General features: G+C 48.9%; 7 protein-coding genes across 7 annotated transcripts; 5 read left to right on the forward strand and 2 right to left on the reverse strand.

Moving 5' to 3' along the window:
• Nucleotides 1-454: 454 nt before the first annotated feature.
• BDV37DRAFT_290763 (NAD-dependent epimerase/dehydratase family protein) lies at nt 455-1,375 on the forward strand (the record flags this gene model as incomplete). Its single annotated transcript, XM_032088798.1, has 1 exon — nt 455-1,375. The coding sequence occupies one exon, from the start codon at nt 455-457 to the stop codon at nt 1,373-1,375; it is 921 nt and encodes a 306-aa protein (XP_031944803.1).
• A 407-nt stretch (nt 1,376-1,782) lies between these two features.
• Nucleotides 1,783-3,012, forward strand: BDV37DRAFT_290764 (uncharacterized protein; the record flags this gene model as incomplete). Its single annotated transcript, XM_032088799.1, has 3 exons — nt 1,783-1,996; nt 2,046-2,447; nt 2,498-3,012. 3 exons carry the CDS (start codon nt 1,783-1,785, stop codon nt 3,010-3,012), a joined length of 1,131 nt encoding a protein of 376 aa, XP_031944804.1.
• Nucleotides 3,013-3,609: 597 nt separating this feature from the next.
• On the forward strand, nt 3,610-5,605 carry BDV37DRAFT_269262 (flavin-containing monooxygenase; the record flags this gene model as incomplete). The annotated part of the gene is made up of 3 exons (XM_032084336.1): nt 3,610-3,924; nt 3,987-4,247; nt 4,301-5,605. 3 exons carry the CDS (start codon nt 3,610-3,612, stop codon nt 5,603-5,605), a joined length of 1,881 nt encoding a protein of 626 aa, XP_031944805.1.
• Nucleotides 5,606-6,096: 491 nt separating this feature from the next.
• Nucleotides 6,097-7,548, reverse strand: BDV37DRAFT_269263 (LLM class flavin-dependent oxidoreductase; the record flags this gene model as incomplete). The annotated part of the gene is made up of 1 exon (XM_032084337.1): nt 6,097-7,548. One exon carries the CDS (start codon nt 7,546-7,548, stop codon nt 6,097-6,099), a length of 1,452 nt encoding a protein of 483 aa, XP_031944806.1.
• An 851-nt stretch (nt 7,549-8,399) lies between these two features.
• BDV37DRAFT_290766 (zinc-binding alcohol dehydrogenase family protein) lies at nt 8,400-9,855 on the reverse strand (the record flags this gene model as incomplete). The annotated part of the gene is made up of 4 exons (XM_032088800.1): nt 9,579-9,855; nt 9,486-9,526; nt 8,989-9,431; nt 8,400-8,938 (listed from the first exon to the last, which is right to left on the reverse strand). The coding sequence occupies exons 1-4, from the start codon at nt 9,831-9,833 to the stop codon at nt 8,400-8,402; spliced, it is 1,278 nt and encodes a 425-aa protein (XP_031944807.1). The 5' UTR covers nt 9,834-9,855.
• Nucleotides 9,856-11,073: 1,218 nt separating this feature from the next.
• On the forward strand, nt 11,074-14,284 carry BDV37DRAFT_269265 (putative methionine permease; the record flags this gene model as incomplete). Its single annotated transcript, XM_032084338.1, has 6 exons — nt 11,074-11,418; nt 11,505-12,233; nt 12,289-12,689; nt 12,739-12,823; nt 13,419-13,693; nt 13,747-14,284. 6 exons carry the CDS (start codon nt 11,074-11,076, stop codon nt 14,282-14,284), a joined length of 2,373 nt encoding a protein of 790 aa, XP_031944808.1.
• A 706-nt stretch (nt 14,285-14,990) lies between these two features.
• BDV37DRAFT_269266 (DUF895 domain membrane protein) lies at nt 14,991-16,584 on the forward strand (the record flags this gene model as incomplete). Its single annotated transcript, XM_032084339.1, has 5 exons — nt 14,991-15,072; nt 15,119-15,234; nt 15,294-16,219; nt 16,271-16,367; nt 16,426-16,584. 5 exons carry the CDS (start codon nt 14,991-14,993, stop codon nt 16,582-16,584), a joined length of 1,380 nt encoding a protein of 459 aa, XP_031944809.1.
• Nucleotides 16,585-17,594: the final 1,010 nt, after the last annotated feature.

Genomic DNA, 17,594 nt, shown 5'->3' on the forward strand with positions numbered 1-17,594 from the left:
GTGTTTGCCCGTCGAAGAGTAACTGATTTGTTCCCTCTATTTTCTCCTTTCCTTGTACCCTTCTTGGTCCTCATAGATTTACCTTGTGGGCCTTTTCCAGTGATGAACACTCAGAATCTATATTGCATGTACCTAAACCGTAAAGCGAGTCTGCCATAAAATTAAGATGTCCTATTTTGGCTCACATCTGTCGTAGACTTCATCATATAAACGGAGGTCTATATTCAAATTACTGGGATACTTAATTTATGTACATCAACCTAATGCAAATGTAGGCTTATCTCTATCTAAGCTCTTTTCCCCGCACTGCCCCGCAATCAATGGAAAAGCGAATATCCACCAGCAGAGCGAACAGCGCGACCTCTCTGATAACATCCATACCTTCACCAACCTTCCAGCACGCTCAAGACTGATTCGATATTCCCTATTCTACAGTCACACCCCATATCACGCCATGTCCAAGCGAATAATCGTAACCGGCGGCTCCGGCAAAGCAGGGCAATACATCATCGGCCATCTTCTCGCCCAGGGATACTCCATCCTGAACCTAGACTTGAATCCGCTCCCACCACCACTCAATGCAGAAGTCCACACTTTGAAGGTGGACCTTACGGACAGTGGCCAAGTCCACGGCGCCCTGCTTTCGCATTTTCGCCTCACCGAACCCTTTCGCGAACCCCACCAGCAAGTCCCCGACGCCGTCATCCACCTCGCAGGATACGCGCGCAACATGATCGTCCCTGATACAGAGACATACCGAGGCAATGTACTATCATTCTACAACGTGATCGAAGCGGCCTGTCGGGTGGGTGTGAAGAAGATCGTTCTGGCAAGCTCTATAACCGTGTATGGCGTGTCGTTCGCCGAGGGGGATGTTGATTATCCGTCGTTTCCTGTGGATGAGGATGTCGATGCGAACCCAATGGATGTATATGCCTTGTCTAAGGTCTGTGGGGAGCGCACGGCGCGGAGCTTTGCGCGGCGGTTTGAAAATGACATCTATGTGATGCGATTGGGAGCGGTGGTCGCACCGGACGAATTTCAGGAAAAGTTCCAAGGATATGTGGAGAGGCTAGAGGAGTATAAGGTGCATGGCTGGGCATATACAGATGCAAGGGATATTGGACTCATGTTTGAACGATGCTTGGTGACGGATGGGCTAGGGTTTCAGATTTTCAATGCAGTCAATGATGAGATTACTAATTTCGCCGAGTCGACTACAGCGTTCTTGGAGAAGATGTGTCCGAACACACCGATTACGAGGGAGATGGAAACCAGGGAGGCCCCGGTCACTAATAGAAAGATGAAGCGGATGTTGCGCTTCGAGCAGGCACATCGCTGGCAGGACTTCTATATAACGGCCGACAACCGATAAGGTACAGCGTTAACGATAGACAGATATAATGTAGAGTAACCCGAAGTGAATATTTACTATCGTGGAGTGCATCTGAGTAGATGGTTGATGAATAACTTTCATACTCTTGTTGGCCATCTTGTGTCTTCTCTTCAGACACGCCAAAGCCTTTGGATTCGGCAGAGGAAGGCCTCGCTCGCTTAAAAAAGCCTGGGGACTATTATTAGGGGCTAAATGAAGCTCAGTGTACTTGATTTCTAAGCAGAAGGAGCTTTCACGATCTAGCGGAAGGATTATGCTTCCGGTTTGATTTATAATAACACTATTGTGTCAGATTCCCGACATCTTTGGCGTATATATAGTAGAAACTCCCAAGACCCAGACTACATCCTACAATCACAGTTAACTCAACCAGAAATTAATCAAGTATGTCTATTCGAGTCGGTTTAATCGGATTGCACAGTGCTTCGGCAGAGAACTACGAGGGCACCTCGTGGACCGCCAGCGCCCACTTGCCCTTCCTCACCAAGTCCCCCAATTTTGAGATTGTTGCGCTGCTAAATAGCTCCGTGGAGTCTGCACAAACAGCAATCCAGAAATATGGTCTGCCGGACAAAACTAAGGCCTACGGTGATCCGCAAGGTTCGCTCGAAAATCACGTAAAGTGGGAAAATGCTTATGAGAAGATCAGATCTCGCAAACGACCCCAACGTCGACCTCGTGGTCTGCAGTGTTCGTGTTGACCGACACTTTCTGACTGTGCGCCCTAGTCTTATCGCCGGCAAGGCAGTTTACGTTGAATGGCCACTAGACCGTAATCTCGAAGTGGCCCAAGAGATGGCTACTCTAGCGGCCAAGCACAACGCGCGCACCATCGTCGGCATACAGGGCGCCTTTTCACCGATCATTCGCAAGATGCGATCTGTTATCGAAAGTGGCCAGATCGGACGTGTACTCTCTAGTACGATCACCGGATCGTTCGGCAATAATGTCGATGCAGAGAGCAAGAACGTACGGTACTTCCTCGATCGTGAAGTTGGGGGAAATCCAATCACTATTCATGTTGGTCACAGCTTGGAGTTCATTGCTGCCGGTGAGTAGCCTCAAAGACGTGCTTCCGCTTGACACTCATACGTTTTACAGTCCTTGGGGAATTCAAAACTCTCAGGAGCTTTTCGTCAATCAGCCGACCCACGATAGATATTAAGGACTACAGCGTTGGAGACGCCGGTAAGATCGTCGAAACGGGTGCTCGAAATACTGTCCCGGATCAGGTTCTCGTTTTTGGCACCGTTGAGCCTTCCAATGCCGCGGTGGCTATCAAATACCATGCCGGGAAGGAGTTCCCAGGTCAGCCCCGACTGGACTGGCGTATTCAAGGCGAAAAGGGCTGGCTGCGATTGGCCTCCCCGCATGTGTCTTTGAATGTCGGCGGCCCGGGAATCAAACTGGAGATTGCGAGAAATGACACAAAAGATGTAGAGGAATTATTACCGGAGACAGATGAATGGGATGAGCTACCAGTCTTTGCGCAGAATATCGCCCGTCTCTACGAGGCATATCGCAAGAATGAGTGGCATCCCACCTTTGACTGGGCGTTGAAGAGGCATGAGGCAATCGATGGGATATGGAAAGAGTTTGATGCAGACAACCAGTAGCTCAGGAAGGATTCCAGGCAGAGTTGATGGCATAATTTGTTAATATTTTTGCTAGTAGAACCGTACTACTATGAGCTCAGGAAGAGGTTTACAGGGGGTAGCTATCATGAATTAAGTGTAGTCATATTATCGCGTCAAAAGTGACCTGAAACAGAATTGATATAGAGTCTGGACTGTTGGAGTCAACCCCAAATCCCCATTGTTGCAGGAGACACAAAAGTACATATAGGGGTTCTTCTGTTAGATATTCTCAATTATGACCCCGATAAAAATACAGGCCTTTTGAAAATTACGGAGATCCACGGGCTGTTTCTTGGAAGGAGTCTGACACCATTGACTCCCGCGATGATGTGACGCGGCTACCCGGAATGCCTGCCAAAATGCAACACCAACAATCCTATCGCGGAATGGCTGCCGATGGCGTGCATGTAGTCTATAATTAGTGCTCTTATTGAGGGGTTATCCCAGGATTCGCGCCCCGCAATGATGAGCGCAATTAAGCTCCAACTTGCGCAACATCACCTCGGCTACGATATTTAAACGCGTAGTTGGAGACACCTTCCCTGCTAATCAGCCTGTAGAGAATCTCATACCAGAATGGCTGCTGTTGAAGTGCCCGTCGTGCCGGATAGGACTATCCCAATACTAAATGGCCATGCACAAAGTCATGCGCCGGTCGGTGGTTCGACAGATATCAAAGGACCCGCCACGTCCACTGTCATAGAGAAAACAGAGGAGGTTTCTCCCCAAGGAAGGCCTGCTTTCGAGATAGAGGAACATCCGATCGATGAAGTTCGAAATATTAAAGTTGGCGTCATCGGTGCTGGCATAGCTGGTATCACTGCTGGGATTCTCTTGCCCGCTAAGGTACCCGGTCTTGACCTCCGGATTTTCGATAAGAATGCGGATGTGGTAGGTGTTCCTGAGAAATACCCTTGCATAGCAATATGGGTGAAATCATTGACTGGTATCAGGGAGGTACATGGTACGAAAACACATATCCTGGTGTCCGATGCGATGTTCCAGCGCATGTATACCAATCCGGATTTGCACCGAACACGCAGTGGACGGAGGAGTTCGCACAGGGACACGAAATTCGGGAGTACTGGCAAGGGCTTGCCCGCAAGTACCAGGTCTACAAATATACACGGCTGCAACACAAGGTGGAAGAAGCCGTATGGATCCCTGAAACAGGAAAATGGCGTGTCACCGTCCAGGATGTTGGGATAGGAAGGGTGCGACTCTTCTACAGAACCTTCACAAAAGGAATGATACTGACTAGAACAAGGTATATGTCGAACATCTTGACGTCCTGATTAATGCGATCGGCCACTTCAACGATTGGCAACTACCCAACTATCCCGACATTGATCAATACACGGGGACTATTTTCCATTCCTCGCATTGGGATCATGAGGCCGACTTGGAAGGAAAGCGAATTGCTCTTATTGGCAATGGGGCGTCTGGCCTCCAAGTTCTGCCTTCGATCCAGCCGATTGCACAGCATGTCGATCACTATGCGCGTAACCGCACCTGGGTAGCAGACTCCTTTGGCACGACTGGTGTGCGCCGACTCGAGCCAAACTTGTTCTCTCCCGAACAGCTTGAATCGTTCAAAGACCCAGACACATATATCAAATATCGCAAGAGTGTGGAAGAAGGATACTTCTCACGCTTTGGTGCAATCTTCAAAGACTCACCGGAGAATCGCGCACAACGAGACACATGGACGCAACTAATGCTGCAGCGTATCGCTGAGAAACCGGAGCTAGCAGATAAAATTCTACCGGAGTTTCCACCAAACTGTCGGCGAGCTACGCCAGGGCCTGGCTATCTAGAGGCGCTGGCAAAAGATAACGTGAGTTACATACAGACGCCGATCGAACGCTTCACAACGACAGGCATCGTGACGGCAGATGGCGTTGAAAGGCCTGTTGATGTTGTGATTTGCGCTACCGGAGCCAATGTTGACCATGCGCCTCCGTTCCCGATCATTGCAAATGGAATTGATCTAAAGAAAGCCTGGAAACATGATGGCTTGTGGGGATTCCCCTATAACTATCTTGGTATCGCAACGCCAGGCTTTCCAAATCTTCTTTGGATTGGCGGCCCTCATGCCACAGGCCATAGCGGAAGCGTACCGAATAGCATGGAGAACCTGGTTACTTATATTGCCAAGGTCTTGCGAAAGATCCGTAGCCAGGATATCAAGTCGATGGCTCCATCTAAGCAAGCCACTGATGACTTTGTCGAGTACTCTGATACGTTCTACCCTCGCACCGTATGGACAGGCAACGATGACTCCACCCCTGGACAGAAGAACTGTCGGTCTTGGTATAATGGTGGCCGTCCTGGTGGTCGTATCCATGGCCTGTTCCCTGGAAGCGCTGCCGCAGTAAACTATATCCGCCGGGAGCCACGGTGGGAGGATTGGGAGTACGCATATGTCAACCCTAGCGGTAATCGATTTGCGTACTTCGGCAATGGGTGGACCAAGCGAGAACGATCTGAGGGCGCAGATCTGGTGCCACATGTGAGGCGGCCTGATACAATAGATCTTCAGACGTATATGGAGGGTTGGTGGGATGTTTGATTGTTAGCCCTAGATGTTTGAATATTGTCTTAGAACCAGGTTATGCCAGCATACTATATGGAAATACCTTCTACCATGTGATGCTTTTCTCATTCCATCTAGACCTTAGGACCCTCCAGTGAAAACAACCGTTTAGCCGCTGATGGTCTGTTATGACAGTGAGGCAGGTAATCAGGCTATAAAATCATCCTGAGGAAGACTGCCACCATGGTGCACTGGTATTCCCTACCCCGAGAAATACGCCTCATTATCCTGAAGTTACTTTATGTGGCTTCAATCTGAGAGATTTGAGAAGTGGACAAGAATTAAAGTATGTTGGTCCTACCACGCCTCCAGGAGGGCTTACTATATCTGACACTCTATTATACATTCACAATTCAGTTGAAACTTGATCTAAAATAGAACAACTTGCTGTTGCTATCTTCTCATTCGAACCACACGCTGTCATATTGCGTATCTGTACTTAGCCTTCATAATCTATTTTCATCAATTCATGTTTGCTTTTCTAACGCGTACTTTGGGGTCTCCTCTCCTGCGTGCCACACGTATTTAGCCCCTGGGTGAGACTGGGGCAGTCGTGTCTGTCCCTTTTCCCCATACATATTCTCGCGGAATGTGCCTCCCTTGACGGCATACTCTGTGTGGAAGATCCCACGCCTCTGCAACTCTGGAATCAAATACGTTACGATATCGTCAAAGGTCTCAGGGATCGAGGCGTAGCTCAGATTGAACCCATCCACATCGCCGACTTCAACCCACCGCTCCAACTCATCCGCGACTGTCTTCGCGCTACCAATAACCTTTGCCCCATTTCCCCCCATAATCAGGTACTCTGAGATTGTCTTCTTGTCCCACTTCTTGCCCTCCGTCCCTGGCACCGTGCTCGCCCAATGATTCACCATACTACGGATCGCAGGCTGCTCCACGAACCGAAAGTCCTGGTCGTCCTCATATTTGGACAAGTCGTACCCTGTCCACCCACCGAAAAGAGCGAGAGCCCCCTCCCGATCTCCATACTGAGCCAGCTCAGCGAATTTCGCATGGGCCGCCTCGTCAGTCTCGGCCACAATAACCAGAATACCCGCCACAACCTTGATGGAAGCGGGATCGCGACCCTGCGTCTCCGCCTGCTGTCGAACATTATCAACAGACGGTCGCACTAGCTCCGGCTTTTGAGCGTGTAAGAAAATAGCTTCGGCGTGCTTCGCCGCGAAGGCCTTGCCAGCGGTGGAGGTACCAGCCTGTAGCAGGAAAGGCGTGCGCTGCGGACTTGGCTCACACAGATGTGGTCCTGGGACGTTGAAGTATTTTCCTTCGTGGTCGATCTGCCTGACGGCTCTGGGATCGGCATACCCAGCCACTCCATCCTTGACATTAACAGCATCGTCCCGCCAGGATCCCTCCCAGAGTTTGTATGTGACATCGAGGTATTCATCTGCAATGCGATAGCGCTCGTCGTGCTCGACCTGCGTATCCAAGCCAAAATTACGCGCCGCGGAGTCCAAGTACGATGTCACGATATTCCATCCCACGCGACCGTTGGTCAAATGATCAACGGTTGAGAAGCGTCGCGCGAGCGCATACGGCGCATCGTACGTCGTCGATGCCGTGACGCCGAACCCGATCGACTCGGTCGCGGCCGCCATCGCGGGAACACTGTACAGTGGGTCGTTGATGGGAAATTGTGCGCCCGCAGGGATAGTCGGATCCAGGTTGGCTGGGCCCTTGTAGACATCGTAACCTCCTAGCACATCGGCGAAGAAGATCGCGTGGAACTTTGCGGCCTCCAGCTTTTGCGCCAGAGACACCCAGTGCTGCAGCGACTTGTAGGCGCTGCCCTGGTCTTTCGGGTAGCGATGGAGACCTGGGTTCAGGTGGGAGGGTGATTGCATCGCAAATGTATTTAGAATGAGCTGTTTCTTGGGCTTATCGATTGAGCCCATGGTGGCGATCTGTGAAGTGTTTCTGTTTTTCGAATAAGGTGCGATATGGGAAAGGTGTGTGCAGTACACTCCTCATGTCCAGGAACTAGGTAATATATAGGACTCATTGAGAGCGATCCTAGTTGGCAATTTAGCCTGTGATCACAATAATGTGTAAATCTAATTGCAAAAATTCATTGTTAAATCAGCTCACCTTCAGATACCTCTCGTTTCCCAAAAGGCGACCCAAGTTAATTGGCTTAGGGCTCCGATACACCCCCAGGGCGATTGCCGATTGTAACGATAGTGCCCCATCGATGAATACTCATGTGGTACAGATTCTCTACAAAGTTGAATGAGAGTCTCCGATTTGGAGTAATATGCACATGAGAAGCTGGTACTCCAACGGGGCCTCGATCTGCCATCATCCACGCCGAGACTGTCGCAATCGGCGATCCGAGGCACGTCTTCACCGCCGCTTATTCGTCCACCATCACGCAAGGAGCAACCGATACCTGGTCGCAACAATGGTACTTCAGGGGGCTCTTGCTTGGTGAGGGGTAAATATAATACCTCCAAGCGGGGTGCCTGTGGATTTGGTGTTTGATGTCACACCCACATTCTCGGGATCTGGTTATTTGGCGGTTTGGCAATTGATAGATGTAATTCTACTTACATTAAAAAATAGCTGGACAAATTATGCGGGCTAATTGTAGTTTATACTCTATTACAATCATACGTCAAGCCCATTAGAGGAGATCTCGAAAAGTAGACATGAAGCGCTGAGATCTCCTCAATCTCATTCTATCATAATAGCATCTAGTGAACAGCTTCCCAGCTCCTAACATTGTAATCAATCAGAACCATATGTATTATCCCGCAAGGTCAACGACGATACGCTTTCCTGAAGCTGTCCCTTGTCGAAGTAGCTCTAATGATGCATTAACATTATCCAATCCGCCTTCCGTGCGAATAATCTCTGGTAGCTGAAGAGCACCGGAGTGTAATAAATCCTCTAGCCAGGAGACCATCCGCTCTCCTACCTGTGGTGACGTATGGAACAACTTAATCGGGACGGTATGGTAAATGATATTGGGGCTTCGTTCTTTGGGTAGGCCGGTTAGGCCCAGAAGATGGGCGTGAGACCCGTCCTCGTGGACGGTGTCGTCGAGTGTTTGTTGTAGTAGAGTTGCAGTGTCCTTCCCGACGATGTCAATGGCATATCGAAGTTTTCCCTTTGTCAATCCTTTAATGATGTCGACGGCGCGCTGGGTATCGTGTCGGTCCACCAGGGCATCGGCCCCTAGATCAACTAGTCTCGCACCATGACGGGCAATATCTGCCACGCAGATCACCTTCAATCCAGCGAGCTTAGCAAGTTGTAAAGTAATGTATCCAGTGGTAGTAGAGGCTGGATGGGTTAGTCAAAATGGCCCCGTCCCAAGGGAATGGGACACTCACCTCCCCAAATTGCGATCCAGTCACCGCGTTTGACTTGTTCGATCTTGGAGAGGCCGGAGTAACACTCCTCTCGGATATCCGCCGGGATAGTATCAGTGTCTAATCGGCGAACCACCTCTGTGAGGTCCGGTCCCGGGCATGCCGACGCGTGGGAGAAGTCTAATCCAAGTGAGACGCCCAATGCGAGGGCCGATGCCACGAAGGCAACCCCTAAGGAGGCAGATGCATGGATACTTTGGGTGGGTGGAATGCGCGCGGCGTTGAAATGAGTCGCGATAGCATATTCCTGAAATGCCGCTTTTCGAATATCGCGATAGTCGGTGGACGGGACAAGAACTATGTCGCCCTCTTGTACTCGTGAAGACTTATCTGCTTTAACTACAACACCGGCTAAATCGCGCCCATTAACCCATGGCAGACTTGGAATGCCGAAATTGAAAGCTCTAAGGTTGTGGTCATCAGTTGTGGTCTGAAGTAAATTGGATAGGAATGCTTACGGGCCCTTCCAGTCGATCGGGTTCAAACCAATCGCCACGATCTAAAAGTGATCAGTACCTGCATGTCCAGCTGTGGAAAGCTGATTGGACTACCTTGACCAGGATCTCGTCCTTGTTTGATATTGACGGAATCGCATGATCTGTCACCAGCGTGTACTGTTCACGCGCAGCTTTCAATAACAGGGCACGCTGAGTGGCCCGCCCTAGCTGTGGTCTGATTGCGTCCTGTACATTTGGATTGGCGAAGGTAGGATCCGAACGTTGTTCCGGATAAATCTCTTGATATGAAATAGTTTGCTGTTTCTCGCTCAGCGTAACGAGCGGCGTGTATGCTGATAGGGCGGTCATATTCAATAGAAGGGACGTTTTTGAGTATGTACCAGGTGTGCTGAATGTGTAATATGCCGCCTGCAGTCACATATATAGAGGTAGACCGGTTATCGGCACCGCACTCGATCAGCGTCGAGTCAGAGATAGAGGAGCCGATGCCTGCACCGGAGTCGCCACGCGAGCCCTAATGGATCCATCCATCCAAGTTACATTAGAGCCACGCCCTACGTATTTTTGAAACTTGTCTTGGTCTTTGTCCGTCTCGTTGGGGGATTTCTAATAATTGGGCATTGCGAATCGCGGGGTTGATATGACGTGATGGATGGTTATCAAAGGGAATGTTGCGAGAGAATCCCGACTGCCATCCCTTGCAGTTTGCTAAATTGATATTGTTCAAGTAGTAGTCGTAGAGCTTCGGTGCTGATTTGACTATATATCAATATCTAGCTACTTTCCGTGTACTTTATCAATGCACTTGGATCGGAATCACCTCCGGGCATGGTTACAATGCTGCCAAGCGTCGCATATAATACAGTACCATCGCAATAGTCTTGCATTGGGGGATCATATTAAGCCAATAAAAGTACCCGATGATGTGATCTAGGGCAGAACATGAGGAACAATCACGACCAGGACGTTAATAATACAAGCCTCGAGACAATTACAAAATTTCACGGGTTATGATCCGCCCCCATTGGATCTTTAATTATTAGATCATAGTGCATATAGAAATATTGGGTTAAATTTGGTAAAATAAAGTAGAGGGTCCTTATGGTCCCTTTGTGGAGTACGATGATGTCTGGGGGTATCGTAGGTTTATCATCAGTGCAGCCTCGTTAGGCTTCAAGTCCAGTCCAATTGTAAAGTTGGCTGTCTAGCCTTTATTCAGCACTCTCTCTGAATCCCACATGCTGACCAATGCCGCCGGCCTCCGAGAGCTGTGATGTGTCTGATGTCTCGATACTATTGACCACTCAGCATTCCAGGAACCGCACACATAACTCCTGACCAGAATGACGTGCCAGGAATCATGAGGGGTGAATTACCTATCAGCACCGGTCCTGCCGACTTGAATGATGTCCGTGGACATGCTGGAAGCCTTGCCCTTGCTTTGATGCCGGCCTCTACTTAAAACTCGGTGACGAGAATCCCCTGAATAGTTGGGGAGTTGAATGAAAAGTACCAGGCTCAGCTGGTACTGAACCAAGAGCTTGGACTAAGATTAAACAGTAACGGACGCTGTCAATACCCTGGTACCATGGCGAGCAATACCGAAACAGAGCCCTTGTTGGACTCGGCTTCTCCTACTTATGACGCGGTACACGACCCGAATCTCGAAGCCCCGGTACACCCAACATTCCAAAGCAAATTGCCCGAAGCATCATCTCATGGAAAAGCGCTCAACTGGTCTAGCGCATATATACTTGTTATATCGCGTGTTATCGGGAGTGGCGTGTTTGCGACCCCAGGGTCAATCGTCAAGTCGGCCGGAAGTATCGGCTTGACGTTATTATTATGGCTGGTCGGAACAGTCCTAGCGGCCTGTGGAATGGCTGTATCAATGGAATTTGGATGTATGCTGCCTCGTTCTGGTGGAGATAAGGTAAGTCTGCAGCCGTATTGCTATCTTTCGTCTTAACTGCCTACAGGGGCCATATCTAACCGATCGTTGATGTTAACCCCCTATAGGTATACTTGGAGTACGCTTATCCTAGGCCTAAATTTCTCGCTTCAACTCTCATCGCCGTACATGCAGTACTACTAGGCTTCACAGCGAGCAACTCCATTATTTTTGCGAAATACACTCTGTTCGCATTCAACATCGAGCCGACGGAGTATCAACATAAGGCACTCGCTGTTGGCCTTCTAACCCTCATCACCGTGGTGCATGGCTGCTTTCTCAAAACGGGAATATGGATTCAGAACATCTTGGGATGGGTCAAGATCGGTCTCATAATGGCCATGTCTTTGACTGGAATCTGGGTTATTCTTCTGCGCCCCTATGAGGAATCGCTCGGGGAATCCGATCGTGCAGTCACTAACAACCCTTTCGCATGGGATACGTTGTGGGAAGGCTCCAACTGGAGCTGGAGCTTAATCTCAACGTCAATCTTCAAGATCTTTTATTCATATGCGGGACTGAACAATGTTAACAACGTCCTCAATGAAGTCAAAGACCCGATCAAGACGGTAAAGACGGTTTGCCCAGCAGGCCTTCTGACTGCGGGTGGTCTTTACTTCCTAGCAAACATATCCTACTTTCTTGTAGTTCCCCTTGACGAGATTAAGAACAGTGGTGAACTGGTTGCGGGCCTACTCTTTGAGCGGTTGTTTGGAGCACATGTGGGCCGAGTTCTTTTCCCGCTGGCCATTGCCATTTCAGCGGCAGGAAATGTGATGGTGGTGACATTTGCTCTGGTATGGACTGTGCGTACTGCTATCTGGATCTCCTCAAGCTGATTGTTAATACCAGGCTCGTGTGAACCAAGAGATTGCTCGTCAGGGCTTTCTACCATGGTCACATCTTCTGTCCTCATCACGGCCTTTCAACTCTCCACTTGGGGGACTTCTTGTACACTACGTGCCATCTGTTCTTGTAATATCCCTCCCGCCGCAAGGAGATGTTTACAACTTCATCTTGGACGTCGAGGGCTATCCTGGGCAGATCTTTGCCTTAGCAATCTCGGTCGGTCTTCTTATTGTCCGATGGCGCGAACCATCCCTGCACCGTCCGTTCAAGGCCTGGAATTGGGCAGTATGGCTACGTATCGTGGTCTGTCTCGCTTTGTTGGCGGCTCCTTTCTTCCCTCCACCGGATCGGAAAGGAGATGTTCATTTCTTCTATGCCACGTACGCTATTGTTGGGGCTGGAGTGTAAGTATCCTAGCACTGCCCTCGCATTTTACTAAGCTAACAGAACTAGGGTTTTATTTGGCGTCTTATATTGGTACATATGGACAGTTTTACTTCCGCGATGGGGGGATTATCAGCTCGAAGAGGAGAAGGGCGTGCTCGAGGATGGGACGGGCATTACAAAGCTTGTTCGCTCGTATAGAATCACTTGAATTCGGATATGTAAGCACTGACGTCAAGTGATTCTATGGATTAGAAATGCGTAGACCTATTAGAACCCTATTTGTTGTGCTCTGGTGACTTGATTTAACCTCATTATTAATATATACTAGTCCTTTTATTCGCCAGCTGCTGTGAATGGTCTCCCTATTGCGTCTTTTGTGGTATTTCAACGGTCATACTTGCATACATTCCCTCCCTTGTCAAAGCTCCAATAGGCCTATTTTCTATTTATCATCCCGAATCGACTGCCACATGCATCTGCATGATGGCGTGCGAATCTGACAAATGCCAATTGCTCTCCACGTTTCACTAACGGGCCTGTATATAAAGTAGCTCTTCACCTTATAGCCCCAATGTAGATCAAAGCATAACGGCTAGAGCAAGTTTCAAACGTCATCAATTTTCTTAGTGCAATCTTAGGTACATACCACACGAACCATCATGGCTTCTGCTGCAGTTCAAGTCCCGCCCAGCCACGAACCATCGCCACTTACACAAAAGACCTCTGTCCCTACCTCCTCGGAAAAGCCCCACCATGTTCAAACCAAGCTGCGCTTCCTGAAAGAGCTTGAGGATGGCTCCCATCTCACCCCAAACTACGTCACGCGGCCTGAGAGTTACGAACGGCCGTCCGTCGAGCTCGCCGTCACCGTTCACGACGTGAGTGGCCATGAACTGGACTACACACTGGACAAGAATGGTTTTCAGTACTACTACCACGAGAGTCGTGAGAAAGACTTCCTCGATGATGAGAAAATTGCAAGAGAGTACTATCCAGAGACGGAGCAGCTATTGAAAGACGCGTACGTGCACCCCGGATTTCTCCAATTCTCAGACACTAACTAAAGTGCCATAGAACTGGCGCTTCTCGTGTCTTCATCTTCGACCATACCATTCGCCGTGCACCCAAGGATGTGCGAGCTCAGTCCACACCCCAACGGGGACCTGTTCAGCGTGTGCACATCGACCAGTCGTATGAGGCAGCCAAGAACCGTGTCAGTTACCATCTTCCAGAGGACGCCCCGGAGCTCCTCAAAGGACGGTATCAGATCATCAATGTTTGGCGGCCTATCAAGCCGATTCTGAAAGACCCATTGACCGTCGGGGATGCTCATACGCTTCCGGATAGCGACCTCGTCGGTATCAAGCTGATCTACCCGAATCGCGAGGGCGAGACATACGCAGTTAAGCCCAACCCTGATATTAAATGGTACTATCGCTACGGCCAGACGCCAGATTTGGTCACCTTGATCAAGTGCTTTGACTCCAAGACGGATGGTCGGGCCCGCAGAGTTCCTCACTCGGCGTTTGTTAACCCAGATACTTTGAATGAGGCGCCACGGGAGAGTATTGAAGTCAGGGCATTGGTTTTCCATCCGGATGATCAGGAGTAGATTTCGACCTCTAGGATTTATGAATCTGTCTTCTGTTTTGCATTTGCATGATCATGCGTGTTTTTGATTGAGACTGAACATTTCCCAAGACTCGCTAGAGTAATGGCAGTATGTCTATTTTAATTTGACAAATAAATCTTTTCGCAACTTAAGGCATAATCCTGTTTCAGATTTATAACGGTCAAGTGTTGCATCTTCAAAGTAGTGTATATCCTCGGTTCAAGGAGACGGACACAAAATGAAGAACAGAAATAGACTAAATTTCTGGGGCATGTTCTACATTCCTTGAATGAAAACAACTGTGGTAATTTTCAGTTTAAAATACAAAATTCGTACGAACATTGGCATCCCTGTTGTGAAGTAATGTACACAATCTGTGCTAAAATGCCGTGCGAGCACGTAATCGGGCACTCCAACGGCAACATCGCCAAAGCCGTTACGGCTTTGATGGCGGAAAGCCTACACGTTTAGCGCAATGAAATGTCATTTTAGTCTCATAATCTGCCTTGGCTATTGGGCTAGACAGGAGCCTACGGCTTCTAATCTACTAGTACTTGCGCGATAAGCTTAGATTGTCATCTAGACGAGAGCTTGGGAGCCGTAACTTGTACATAAATGCTCGTCATTGCTTCAGAATGTCTTTCGTTCTCGAACGTCGAATATCCAAAACCATAAATCGGATGGTACCTACTTTGCTGCTCTCAAAATGGCCCAAGAAAAAGCAGATATCCAATCGACTGATGAAGAGATTGGGAACAACAACCTACCTTCAACACAAAAGCATCCAGGTCAGCTGACTGCTCCAAGCCCCAATTGCAATGCTAACAGCCGCAGTGAAATGGTATCGCTCAACGTTCTACAATGCTATGATTTTGGGATTGTGCAACTTCCTCGCGCCCGGTATCTGGGGAGCCATGAACTCGGTCGGCGGAGGAGGGTTGGAAAAGCCGGTCGGTAATCTCCAACGGGCCTTCTACTGGGACAGGAAGTGTTGACTCCATGACCATAGTATCTCGTTAACGCAGCAAATGCACTGACATTCTGCCTCATGGTGCTTTCATGTTTCTTTGGGAGCGTAGTGGTCCGCTACATAGGGATCAAATGGACACTCATTGTCGGCACGATGGGGTACGCCCCCTATGCTGCAGGTCTCTACACCAACAATCGATTCGGCACCGAATGGTTCGTTCTGTTTGGTGCCGCTCTTTGTGGCCTGTCTGCCGGCATTTTCTGGATGGCTGAGGCCGCCATTGCGATCTCCTATCCGGAGCCACACAACCAGGGGCGCTTCCTCGGCTTCTGGTTGAGCTTTCGCGTCGGTGGTCAGATTCTGGGTGGTGCGATTAATTTGGGCATCAACTCCAATCGCGACACGGCTGGCAGTGTCTCTTACTCAGTTCTCATTGTGTTTATCGTCTTACAGGCGCTTGGCCCATTTGCTGGACTGCTGCTGAACTCGCCGTCTCAAGTGCAGCGCACGGATGGACTTCCCGTAAAACTTCGCATAGCAAACAGCCCGCTTCACGAGATCAAAGAGACAGCAAAGCTATTCTTCACTCGGAACTTCCTTCTCATCGTCCCACTCATTAGTCAAGCAGTCTTTACCGAAGCCGTGATGTTCACCTACCTATCACTGTGGTTCTCGGTACGGGCGCGTGCATTGGGCTCATTTCTCGGAGGTATTATAGCACTGATCCTTGGCAACGTGCTGGGCGCGTTTTTGGACACCAAGAGGATTTCACTCAAAACTCGAACCAGGAGTGCCTTCGTGACTATTCTCACATTGCAAGGAGCATGGTGGGTCTGGGGTACTATCATTGTTACAGAGTTTAACAAGACCCAGCCGTCGTACGATTGGGCAGACGCGGGTTTTGGCCGTGGGTTCGCATTGTACTTGTTCTGGATTGTGGGATTCCAGTTGAACTATATGTTCTTGTAAGTGCATACGAGAGTGTGTGTGACTGGACGATGCTGATGACCGACCAGGTATTTCCTTATTGGCAATCTTGCCGACGACGAAGAGGAGGTTATTCGTATCTCCGGCTTACTTCGGGGCACGGAGTCAGCGGCTCAGGCGGTTTCGGTGAGTTATCCTGCCCTCCTTATTTTTTTCACATGCAGGCTCTAATAATGAACGATAGTACGGTCTTAACGCTGTAACGATCATGGCTTCGGTTGGGAGTGTTTATCTCAACTTCGGGCTGTGGGCTATTTCGCTGCTACCCGCGTGGCTAGTTGTCAAAAATATCGGGGTCACGCTGGGGGATAAAAAGATTCAGAGAGAAACAAGAGTAGACTAGACTCAAAGATTATTTCATAGATATAGAAGGTACATGGGATAGACGCTTTTGTAGCAATGCGCGCCTACGTTTTTCATTTTCTGGAACATCAATTAGTTGTATTCCCTTGCTTCTGACCACTGATAACCATACTGTTACAGCACATAGTATAGTGATCTCCACCGGGGGAATGTGATATCGATGACATTCAATCCAAAGGAGACCTTAAGCCTCTGTGACAAGTCTAGTCCTGTATGCACGAGGCGACAGGATATCCGATTGGTCATACAGTCTCAACAGAGGTTGGCCTTTTACTATCTTTAGTGATTGGCAAATGTGACATCACATTGACATGTCTCAAAGCCTTATACCCGTGGTACATACAATAGGTCACATTTGTTACATCCGGAAAGCAGTGGGACTAGCGTTAAGGAACTCGAAAAGAAATTGAATAAAGAACTATCATCAACCATATTTCGATCCGGCATAGTGCATATGTTCAGTGGTCTCATCTCTCTTCACCACAAGCTCTATCTTCTAGTTGCAGCTCGTATGGTGTAAGCCACGTACAGATGCCTCAAACATGGTCACCAACAGAGAGGCTGCCCAGTCGCTGAACGGTACGTTTAGTATCCTTCTTCCTGACGCACCACATAAACGTTTATGTCATAATCTGGGCACGAATACGGGATCTAGTTCTGATCTAACATATGTTACTCGAACATAAAAAGTATCTCTAGGCCTCGTGGGCACGTCAAACCGCAAGGACTTGAAAATAGCCATTCATTACAAAGTGCCTGAAACCAGTGCATCCAGCTCACATCACAGAATATCCTATATCAAGGTTAGATATATCGATATACCAGTCTACTTGGACTCCCATTCAACAGATAACCTTGTACACCTTTATATCAGACTCGTTAGTCAATTCTGTTAGTTGCCTTAGAGTCCCAGGTAGCTCTTTCTGAGGTTCCACGATTTACGTTCTATAGGATAAAAGACACGATGTACCCCTCCATGAGCGAACAAAG

The sequence above is a fragment of the Aspergillus pseudonomiae genome (genome assembly GCF_009193645.1).
Source record: "Aspergillus pseudonomiae strain CBS 119388 unplaced genomic scaffold BDV37scaffold_11, whole genome shotgun sequence".
Taxonomy (NCBI): Eukaryota; Fungi; Ascomycota; class Eurotiomycetes; order Eurotiales; family Aspergillaceae; genus Aspergillus; species Aspergillus pseudonomiae.